Here is a 12,254-nt window from a genome sequence, read left to right as displayed (position 1 = left end):
AGTTACTGAAGACTGCTCTGTCAAACACTCAGGGAAAAGGACTGGGGTTTTAAGTGGTTTTTATTAACATTGTGTTATGGACTTCGAACTAAATTCAGCTATATATATGCTGGTATAACTGCGGAATAACTATCAATAAAACATTTTAGATACCTTTTCAATTTAAATAGAAAACTATGAAACATTAAGAATATTTCAATCAGTTTAGCTCAGCCCCCTTGGAAATGATGTCTTTTAAGGGTATGTGAAAAACACTAATTTGCTACTTCTCTGTGCCCGTGTAAGAAAACAACTTACACTGAGCTGTCTTTGGCTACGGTGTAAGTGGAACTCGCATCAGATCACACCATAAATTAATTCATAAATGAACTTGGGTCATATAAAATAGGGATATATCACCAAGAAAAAGCCAGCAGTGTCTCAGTATTAAACTACCAGAAAGCTCTTCAAATATATCTTCTCCTTTAATATTGAGAGTTATGACCCTACAAATGAATTAAAAAGAAAATGCAGATTGTATGAAGCATGTGAGTTTAAAAAACAGGAAGAAGAGGCATTGTGTCAATATGAAAACAACTACTTGCTAATGTCTCAGAATTCATGAAGCCAAATCCAGATTCTGCACAAGGAGTCTGCCTTATTTAGTTGAGAAACTTTTCCTCTTCAGGGACAGCAAATAAAGTTTGAAACTTTGTGCAGATAAGAAGCAGCCAAGCTAATTTGTTTTACCGTTTTTTATGCAAAATTGGGCCACGAAACTTTATGGTTAATTTCATCACAGTTGAAACCTTTCCAAAACAGTAAAACCAAAGCTTGCATTGGGAACATAGACAGAGATTGAATCATTATGCTGAAAACTTGCTACAGTGCAGCTCAAGGTATTTCCACCAAGTGGGCTTAAAAGCAAGCAACAACAAGGGAAACAGAAATAAGGGCGGTAAGCAGAACAATAAAAAAATCCTGCTTGGCACAAAGCTCTGTTTTCCCTGAGACCTTTCTGTGTCCATACAGGAAATCAGGCTTTACAGATCTTTCCTTCTCAGAGAGTAACTAGATGCATACTTCAACCTGAAATAGGAACTCTATTTTTTAAGTTTACTATAACTCTATGAAATGTTTTAATATCATAGGCAAGTTTCCGAGCGGAGCAAAAGCATGACAAGCCTGCTGATGCAGAAGCTTGAGAATCAATAGAAAACTGAGTCACAGTGGTTTTCTGACATTCAGCAAACAACAAAACTTAGGGCTCCCAGTCCTGGAAATGTGATGCTTTATCCAGAATCCCATGTGTTGTCCTATTTATAGGTCTATAATAGGCCTGGGAATTATGCATTAATAACTTAAAATGGACCCAAAATTATGCAGACACCATATTGATATTTTCTAACCTTGATGCAAACACTTCCTGAAAACCAACCGATGAAATTGCTTTCAGGAAAACATTGAGAAGACACATTTATTTGTAAAATTAGCAGCATTATTTTTTTGTTGTTGTTGCCAGTACTTACCATCATAGCTATCAGAGCACAAATGTAACTTTGTTTCATGATAAATTGGAAAACAGAAACCAGGGCATGTAATTTAACATTTTCTTTTTCCTCCTGAGTAACTTCCTCCTCCTCTTCCTCCTCCTCATCCTCTTCCTTTTCTAAGTAGAAAAAGAAACTCTTATTTGCAATTCATGCTGGTCTAAAAGTAGCATATGCACTCTCTCCTGGAACGATTTCACTTGTAATCACTCTGATGGCTACTTCTACAGCTATCAGCAAGCTCAAGATGGAAGCCACGGAAACATTACATTTTAGCACGGTAAAGTGATGCAAACCCCACAACCACAGTGCTGGTAAGCAAAGTATTTTGGACAGTATGTGCCTACAGCCCAGTTTACAAAATTGCTATACGGTCAGCCATCATTGTAAGGTGACAGCAATTATTTAACTTCAATGGGCCAAAGAGCTTACCAAAATGAAAAGAAATGCTAGAGGCAGTGACTGGAGATTCAGAATAAGAAAAAATAGGTAACTAAGGGTAATTCCCAGGCAATTCACTACCTGACACGTCATCCGAAGGCTCCCATTTGTACTGTGGTGTTGAGTACATGTCTGCTTTGGCTGGACCATTTTCTAATGGCAGTGTGGGGTGGATGGTGTGATAGTCAGCAGGGTTCCCATTCACTGTCACCAGCAGCACCTGCCAGGACATCAGAGAGAGGCACTGCATTTAGGGTGGCTCTTAGGAGAATGGGACTCCTACTTCTGTGCTTCACTACTGTCAGATTTCCAATGTTAAAGGAGCTTAACAAATAACTGCAGTTACTTCCTTCCAAAGAAATTGGTATGTTATAGCCATGTTGCATGCAAAAGTAGTGCATAACAGCTTCCAAAATTAATTATTGTTAGCTTTTTATGCAGCATCAATAGAATTACAAATTTGTTTCAGTGATGTTCTTCAGCAAACAGTAAAATGCTGCTGCAAGTTTGAACTTCTGTTAATATTTCCGTTAAAAGATTTCAAGGTTTTTTTTTTTCCAAATTCCCAGAGTGTCACATTGTATTAGGTAACACTTCAATTTACACAAGCAGTCTGAAAAGGAATAAAAGTATGGCTACACAAGCAGAAGGCATTAAGTTATCACAGTCAGCTGAGCCATGGTAAATGACTATTTGCATACTCTTGGCCTGTCCTACCTTGAAATCAAATGGATAGAAATAAACAGTGTAAAGGTGGACTAAGTTAACACACTCACAGCTGGGGAACCACGTGGCTCAGTGCACAACCAGTAACTCAGTGAGCCCATCTTCAGACATCCTGCCTTTCCCAGGTTAAACTGGCTTTTTACAGCCAAGCTAGGAAAGTATCATTGTATCTCCCGTGTTCGAGTTAAAGCTGTAACCAAAATTCATCCTCCTTCTTGGGCAAATTAGTACGTCGAGATCTTCAGACTTTAGTTCATATCTAATTATTTCCAGTAGTTATGAAAATAATGGTTATAAATTACTTTCAATTTTAAATTATTAGTGGTGAAATCTACATTTGCTGCCACTAGTAAAAACAGTTGTGGTAAATATTGTTATTGGTGCCACATTTATGCCACTCAGTAGTACTAATTCAACACTCTTTCATTGTTTTATTTTTGTGACTTATTCAGCCCTTGTGCTTGCTTGGATTAGGGCTTCAGCAACCACAACCATAAATCTCTCTCATATTGGCAGAAATTCACATGCAATGGGTTACTGACGGTAGCACATGCTGAAGTCTGACTTCTGCGTAGGCTGTGAGACAGAAGCGTATTTTGCCTGTCGAACCTATGCAGAGGCATGTGTTCTCTGTTTCAGAACAGTATCTGCGTTATGTCCAGTTGTGTTCAGCTGCTACACCAAGCACAGGCTGTGGAGCACATTTAGATTTAGTTATAGCTGCTCCTGAAGTTCATCTGCAATTCTGTTCTTCTGTGTATGCTGAACAGAAGGGAGGTTTCTGCTTTCAGAGTCTGCTAGGGTCTATAGCAGTGAAGATAAATGGATCATTTGCTGTCTGTTCAAAGACTTGGATTTTCTGTAATCTGTAAATTGAACTCATATGTGTGTCAGTCATGCTTTAAGGGCCTCAGCATTTCAACACGAATTAAAGAAAAAAATACAGCAAAGAAGCTAAATCAAGTTTAAAGATGGCTTGCATTAGAAAGCATATTTTGATATCTTATTTAAACCCAATGAAATAGCAAAGATCGTTTGCCAGTTGGTACTACTACAAGCATTTTAATTTCAAATGATCAATTTTAGGGCTAATCAGTGGTTTTTCAGTGCTATTATTAAGGAAGCAAAAGACAATTATATTTAAGATAATCAAGGTTACAGGGTAAACGGCAGGCTAACCAAAATAAAGACGTTGTAAAAATGTCATCTAAGGTTTTATCTGTATATATCAGTGTAATCTGTATTTACACACATTAAGAAGAGTTACAAAATTACAAAGACTAGTAGTATACTAACATCCGATGGCTTGTATTCATCTTGGGTCATTGACAGAAGCTGCAAAAGCAATGCAAGGACAAATTATTAAAGAAGCATGGCTCAAGCATTAATAAGTCTAACTTTTTGAATATATGCATGCATATTTGCTGACTTTTGTACATTTGCACTAAGAAATTCAGCAAGAATTCTTAAAAAGCCAGCAGAATTCTACACTATGTTCCATAAAATATTTAGTGTGCAATAGCATCGACATAACTTTACTGTATGTTCCTGTGAATTCTAAACCAAAACTGAGAACGTTGCATTGAACTTTTAGATACTAGATCAAAAAATTAATCAGTATGGCATCATACTGATTAATTGCTTTCTAATGTCCTTCTAATGATCCAATGCTTAAAAACTAAGTTTTTAAATGATCATTAGAATTACTGTAATTATAAAAATACTTCCAATGAAATGTTTATACTAATATAAACTGTGATACTTCATTCATTTGTCAGCTCATTTACCATTACTATTATTATGGTGGAGTTCTGGAGGCTTGAGTATATGTGGCTCAACAGAATGTTTGTATATCCCAAATTTGACTGCAGTTCATCAAATGAAACTACATTGCAGCCAGTGAGGACAGATGGTACAAAGCTGGACCTTTCCAGGAGCTTTTACACCAAGTGCTTTAATTGCTCTGCTATAAATATCCAACAAGGACACCAGTATGCTTGGAGGAAGATAAGCCAGCAGTTCCCCCTTACCAGTGACAGTGTTAATTAGTAGTTACAAGGCAGATTATATCTTTACTTCAGGATTTACTTCCCTGACAGACTTTCTAGCTGTTTTGTACAAAGGCTTTTGGCACTAGAATCTCACGTGAAGATCTTCTTACTTGCAACCTCCATAATGCTGTTTCCCTTTATTTCAAAGTAACTGTGATAAAATTAACTGACTGATTGAAACACAATTAATGCAGAGACCCTTCCCCCTCCAGCCTTACTTTTCTCTCATCAGTCGTATAGTGGCTTGCATACCACAAACTGCGTCTTCTCTCCGCTGTCATTGGAATTGGGCTGCAGGCTATTTCTTTGTCATCTTCCCTGCTAACAGATTTCTCTTCATCAGGCATCTGCTAAACAATACAAATGACAAGGCTAGTTATAGCTCTCTAAGTAATAATCTTACCAGAGGAGTTTGAATTTTCCCCTAATTGAAGCTCCCTCTCCAAAGTACGTCTTCAAAGCATCTTTTAGTGACTAATGCACTCAATTTATGATAGATGACTCTTACTGAGATGACATTTAAAGAAATGATGACAGAGCTTTTCTATAACTGCTAGTCCATCAATGCCAAGATGCTTCCTGACAGTCGGAAGACACCAGAATTACACAGACCTCCACATACTACCTTATCTTACTATGTAGTCATACCATAAGCTAGTACACAGACGCCTAACTTTCAAGGCAGTGAAAGGAAGAAAGTGAAAGAAAATTCACTCATCTCACTCACGTGTCTATATATGTGAAATGCCAATTCTGCTTCACTAAAGAACTGAAGAACTGAAAAGATCAAAACCTTTTGAGCATACTATCTACCATTGATGGCTAACCTAACTCACCAATCCATGCCTCAATACATAACAAAGTAGTCAGTGCTGGTCATCCATCTAGGCTCACCTAATCTGGCTTTTGAGTCAAGACACAAAAATACCTGTGTGTGCTCATGCTCACATGTAGGACAAGATGACTTAAAAAAGCCAATACGGATTTACCAAGAGTAACTCAATTGGTTTTTATGCTGAAACAACTGGCTGAGTAGATGAAGGGAGAGCTGTGGATGTCAGCTACCTTGATTTTAGCATCTCTGACACACTGTCCCACAGTATCTTTGCTGACAAGCTAGTAAGATACGCACTTGACACATGGACCACAAGGGACAACTAGCTAAACTGTCTTGCTCAAAATCAAAATGGTAGTCGGTCCTGAGTGCAGCTCCTCAGGGACTGGCACTAGGTCTGGTACTATTCAATATCTTCAAAACTATCTGGATGGAATGGGACCTAGGCAAAGTTTGTGAATGACACTGAGCTGGGAGGTGAGGTAGAGGGGCCAGAAGGAAGAGCCACCATACAGAGACAGGCTAGAGCTGTGCCAACAAAAAATGCACAAGGTTTAACAGAGATAAAGTCCTGCACCTGGAACAAACCCACATAACAGCAAAGGCCGTGGACAGACTGTGCGGTAAGTAGCTCTGTGGAACAGGCTCAGGGGGTCCTGGTGCACAGCAAGCTGAATGTGAGCCAGCAGTGAACTCCGGCAGCAATGAAGACAAACATATCCTGGACTGCATCAGCCAGAGTACTGCCAGCAGATCAAGGGATGTGATTATTCCGCTGTACCTGGCAAGTGTCAGGCCATACCTGCAATTCAGTTCTGGTATCCCCCAGTTCAAGAGAGACATAGAAAATCTGGAGAGGGTCCAGCAGAAAATTGCCAAGATGACTAGAGAGCTGGAGAAGCCGAAGGACGCAGGAATTAGGGTTTTTTTTCAGCCTTTCAATAGCTAAATTTTAGTTTTAAAGAAGACAGAGGTACCCTTCTCACAAGGAGGCATGGTTGTAGGACAAGAGGCTAAGGGCATAATTTGCTTCAGGGAAATGCCTTCTGGATATTAAAAAAATAAATAAATAAAATAACCACAAGAACAATTAATCACTGGCATTGGCTGCCTTTGCTGGAAACATCCAAGACTTGGCCCTGGACAACCTAATCTGAGGCCCTGCTCTCACAAGAAGTGGCATCAGATGATCCCCAGAGGTCCCTTCCAACCTTGACTGTTCTGTGACTCTGTGATTGTCTGTGATCCACATGCTCTATTTCTTTACCTGTGACAGGAACTACAACCACTAATCTGAGGAGGATTGCTAATGCATCAGTCTTAACTCCATCTTAATTCCATGGGCCAGCAGAGGTATGGGGCCTCTCAGATAGACTTAACATGGATGCTGTTACAGCACAGTGACAAGTGGACGACCTGGGTACGTGTACGTAAACCATGCTAGGTTATAGCTCCTCTTTGGGCTCCTCCAGAGCTTTTCCTGCACTGTGCCTTTTTCTCCTGCAACCTTGAACTTCCCAGCTGAGCTGTCACAAAGCAGCAAGCCCTTTGCTGTTCACACCAGTGACAGGAGGAAGCTCAACCATGTGGTGCTAAAGGGAGTAAAGGGGTGCTCTGGAGCCAGCGGGCCGCATGTGAAAGCTGAACAAACTTTGACTTAACAAATTCAAAGAATCACCAAAACTACTTCCTCTCACCACAATCTCCACCAATACCAGTTGTTTGAAGTACTGAGCCAAATCCTCATTTGTACTTGTGGAACCTGGGGCAAGGTCTTACCAACTTCAGTAGGACTTAAGTGGAGGTCCAGGAACTTTGCTCAGCTGCAGCCAAAATATAGGTTACACACCAGCTTCAACAGCACTATTTTGAACTTACCCTGTTACTAACTACAAAACAACCGGTCAGGTCAACTAATTGTCATATTTTATTTCAACCTGAACAGTAAGTTTGTAAGGACTTAAAATTTTTCTATTCCCTATTTTGTCCTTTCTACTTAGTAGATACTTGTATTTCTGCTCCAAATGAAGTCTTATTGACTTTTGGTTTGCAACAGAAATATCCATTTGCCCTCGTACTTGCTGTTTTACTTAAACTCTACTGCCAACAAAGAGATACCTCATGCTGCAAAATCTAGGTTTTGCCTGAACTTGAGGTGTTTCAAAGACAGTGTCCTAAATTAGGCTTTTAATAGGAACAAGCCAGCGGTAAGTGTTCTCATTGCTTATACAAAATCAGCTGATGCAACAGAGTAAGAATAAATCAGGATGCTGGGCAGAGGTCTGCAAGACTACCCATGGGAACAGGACATCCAAACATCCTAGCTGGTTTTGAAAGTCTCTCCATTCCAATCCTAACAGTAAGGTCCTATTTTTTAAATCCTGACTTAGATAAACAATAGTTATTACTTTAGTTTTACTTCTCAGAGGCTATGGTAGCACATTTCACATACAACTCTGTATTTATATTTGATTGTAAAAGGGAATTCCTAGCCAAGCTGTAAGATGAAATAAAATGATTCTGCACTTAAAATACTCGTCACTGCCATTTGAAACTTTAATATAAATGTGGACCATAAAGAACTGTTTATCAACAGCATTTAGTTTGGCACCAGGGTGACCAAAACAATACCAAAAGACCTAAGATGTAGACGATTTTAGGAATTTATTTCTAGCCTGAGAGACTATAGAGAAGGGTGGGAAATCTTCCTCTTCTCAGAAGAGGAAGAAAAGTCAGAAAACACAGTACTGGTCATATGATTACAACTTGTGAGAGTCCTTCGACTTGTCTAATTCTTCAAGCTCTTACACTGCCTGAGCAACTCTCAAACGCTTCTTAATTCAAACAGTTCTAAAAATTCTGTAAGAGAACTCTACACTAAATTGCTGTAACTCTGCTGACTTCTGTACTATTCCTTACCACTCACTGGACAGAATGAATGGGCCCTATTCATATATCCAGTACTAGTAGTTACAACTATGAGCTGAAATCTCCAGAGGCAGATTGCCTCTTCTTATTTGCAGAGGTAGAATTTCACAAGACTCAATGTTAGAACAAACCAGGATCCAAAAGAAAAGCAAAACTTCCACTGACCACCAAGGGTGTTTTGCATGAGTAAGATCCATGTAAATCCCACACAGAGACCGCACACTGAAATCTCATACATGCTGTACTTTGACAGACTGTAGCACACACACAAAAAACTTCACCCTGAAACTCAAGATTCGAAGTGGGCATTGTTCTTGTAACATTCTTCATCAGCTGCAGTATTCAGAGACAGTCTCAAAAGCAACTGTCTCAAAGCAAACTCCTGCTGCAAACCAGCAGGAATTTTGTCCACAGGAGAACCCCAAGTTGTAATTAGCACAAGGGAAAAACACCAGGTCTACATGTCTTACTCTTTTTTTTTTTTTTTTTTTTTTTTTTTAGAATCTGCTATGCCAGTATTAGATTTAGCTTATGTACATCTTTTTAGACTGAATAAATATTTCCTTATGCTTACTTTATTGTACACATTTTGTTCAAACCAGATTTTGTTCAAGAGAGTCTTTTGAACAAAATTTCTAAGATGAGCCACATTTTACTGCACATGACAGCAGTATGCAGAGAACAACTGCTTTACCCTAAACAGCACACAGCACATTGCCTCTGCCATCCATCCAACTATAGGTAGGTTAGTGGTGAGATTCCAAATACAGTGTAACTGAAATCACTGGGGATTGCAAAGGCAGGTTATATACTTAGATCCATAATGAATCAAACGCACCACAAATTCACAAGTCAAAAAACATTTCACAAAACCTAGAATACAACTATTTCTAGATTTAAATAACTGAGAAAGGAGTCTACCAGGAGAAAACTAGTAAGAGAAAGACTAATTCCTGATCTATGGTGCCACTAAAGGAAAAACAAAATGCATATAGACAAAAAAAAAGCCATACGGAGAAAGTGTGCAAATCTCAGCATCTCTTTCTAATGTCAAATACTTGTATCACTACATCCTGTGCATCAAAAATAAGCATTAATGCATGGGTACCATCTTCTTTACAATGTTCTCTTTTATAAGTGTCCATTTATCTTCAGAGGGAAGCATCATCCCCCTGGCCTCTGAAGTTCCCATGGGAGTGCCAAGACTTTGTATTGCCTCTCACATAGCCATGGGTTTGAGAGACACCAACTTTTCTTAAATTAATCTCTTTTAATACTTACTTGCTCTAGCTCAATTGCTTAGAAAGCATCTCTAATTTGACTTGTTTCCAGTTCTCAGAGACTGATTTTAGTGTCTTATGGGAATATCCATCTCAGACAACACAAGAGGTCTAAAAGAAGGAAGTGCAGGCAAGTCCACTATAGTTCCTCTCTAGTCCCTGGAGGAACCTGCAGCATTCACTCTATGCTGAGACAGACAGGCCCATTTCTCTCCACTGAAGAAGCACAGTAACTCGCTTAGACCCAGCACCAAACTTCACGACTGTGAAAGCTGGATGAAAAGAACTCGGGTACTGGAAATGAATTCTCAGAGATGCTGAGATCACACAGCTCCCACCAACTGCATTTCACATGTGGTTACTACTCTGTGAGTAGTTCTCATGATTTTACTATGCAGTTTGTAAGATGTGAAGTTTTAGTTACAGCCCCAATGCTAAAATCGTATTATCTGGAAATCTCAGTTTTCACTTAAGGAAAGAAAAAAAGCAAGTTTCCAGCTGCTGCAGCTGTAGAAAAAAATAATAGGAAAAAAAATCCTCAAAGAACCTAATGCCAGAGGGCACTGGACCACAATCTTGTGACTTCAGAAAAGCCAGTCTCAAGTTTTCTGGAAACTTAAGACATGATTTTTTAATAACTCAAGCTGACAGTTCTGCCATCATTCACCTTTTATTATGAAGCCAAATATATGTAAACCCCAAATATCAGACATCTCAATTCAGAGGTGATGTATTTTGTCTGCCTTTTTAAATGTTAAACTGTTACATTATCCATTATATGAAGAAACACCCTAAAAATAAGAAAACCTTCAATATTTTTACTTGCTACTACGAACTCCACTAATTCACAGCTCAGTCATGAGTTTTCGTCATGGTTTACAGCACTGAACTCTAAAACTCATGTCAAGCCTCAAAGGATCAGGAGATTACAATAAATAATATTTAGGATCATCCTTTTTTGTACTTCTAGTTTCTAAGCTTTTAAGATACCTTTGGGTTCTTATATTCCCTTTTTCCTCAGAAACCAGAAGTAAAAATTTACTTTTTGTCTCCTTTTTCTCTTGCTCTTAAATGAAAGCTGGCATTTTCACTGAGGTTCAGATTCAGGAGGAAAGGTTTCAAGAATTTTTTTCTCTATCTGTGATAAAATTGCAAATCTCTGTCTTGTCTTACAGTATCCTGTGCCAGCCTGTATCTTACTTCAGTTCTGCTAGAGAAGCCCTGCATGTTTGCCTTCCATTCGATAGAACCTGGACTACTTCTACTGATACTGGCTTTCCAAATCAGAGTAAGCATTAATGCTCTGCATTTATGCATTCCTTACATAAATAGTCCCACTGATTTCAAGAAGAATATCCATGTAACCCCTGCAAGATCAGACTCTTGAAGACATTTATCAAAAAGACCAAATTCAAGGTAACAGCTTGCACTTGCTGTTCATTTTCCTTAACTTTCCTAAATGTTTGCACCTCAGTTAGCAAGTTATCTGCACTGGCCAGTCCCACAGTCATTAGTGCTACAAAAGAGAAGGAGGTTACCCTTACAATGGGCTCCTGTAGCCAGAGACGGATAAGAGTTGCGAGGGTGTAGTACATCACCAGCAGTAGGATTGGATTAGCATGGTGATACCAGTGTAACTCTTGATTTTTGATGATCATCCAAGTGCTTGAGCAGTTTGTCTGAGTAAGAGACGTGACACCGAACAACCTGTGGATACAAAAAAACCCAACTAACCAAGTTAGAGAATAAACACCAAATCTTACAATGTTTAAAAATGTGGGGGTTTTCATTAATTTTTGCTTACCTATTTCTCTGTTCAAAAATTCATTTACCATTTTATCTAAAACGCAGCGAATATTTTCATTCCACATATTTAGTGAAAAGGAATGGGTTTTGCACTTGGTTTTAAACATAAAAAATGGGAGTGTAATATTATTACATCTACCATGTCCAATGTGAAAACTTTAAATGACCTGCACCCTGTAGGCCCAGAGCTACAGAAAAAGGGGAGAAAAAAAATCTGGCTGCAAGGCCATTTGGCAAATCACAGCAACATGACATCTCAGAGTGATTTAGCAAACTGACATACAACACCATTCCACTCACTCTGCCAGAACAGAGCTGTAAAGTACATCTCCTCGGCACATTGAACAGCTTACTGATTCTTTTTTTCTTTTTAAAAAACTAATGCTATTAATAAATTGCTATTTAATTATGCAAATATTTATAAACATACAGAGCTTGATGGAATTCACAGCTGCTGTGAATAGAAAATAAAACGTTCAGAAAGGCAATTGTTCTGGATGATCAAATCATTGAGGAAAAAAAAGAAGAAAAATTAATTCCATAATCAGTATTAATGTAGTCTCAGTATTAATATTGATGACATGACATATTTGACTATTTCTGGAAAAACTGGGATCTCACAATATTTCTATCAAGTAAGAAACTTATGTTGGAAAAA

General features: G+C 38.5%; 1 protein-coding gene across 1 annotated transcript in view; it reads right to left on the bottom strand.

The window, feature by feature from the left end:
- Positions 1–12,254, bottom strand: part of PIEZO2 (piezo type mechanosensitive ion channel component 2) — a 312,801-nt gene that overhangs the window by 94,066 nt on the left and 206,481 nt on the right. The window contains exons 8-11 of the mRNA XM_086472533.1: positions 11,335–11,497; positions 4,966–5,097; positions 2,052–2,190; positions 1,509–1,648 (exon numbers count right to left, since the gene is read on the bottom strand). Of these exons, the coding sequence (XP_086328659.1) occupies positions 1,509–1,648; positions 2,052–2,190; positions 4,966–5,097; positions 11,335–11,497 (574 nt within the window). The remainder of the gene's footprint in view (positions 1–1,508; positions 1,649–2,051; positions 2,191–4,965; positions 5,098–11,334; positions 11,498–12,254) is intronic.

Source organism: Leptosomus discolor, chromosome 13 (genome assembly GCF_034619465.1).
Source record: "Leptosomus discolor isolate bLepDis1 chromosome 13, bLepDis1.hap2, whole genome shotgun sequence".
NCBI lineage: Eukaryota > Metazoa > Chordata > Aves > Leptosomiformes > Leptosomidae > Leptosomus > Leptosomus discolor.
The sequence above is the reverse complement of the archived record's forward strand: the minus strand, read 5'-3'. Positions and strand labels throughout refer to the sequence as shown.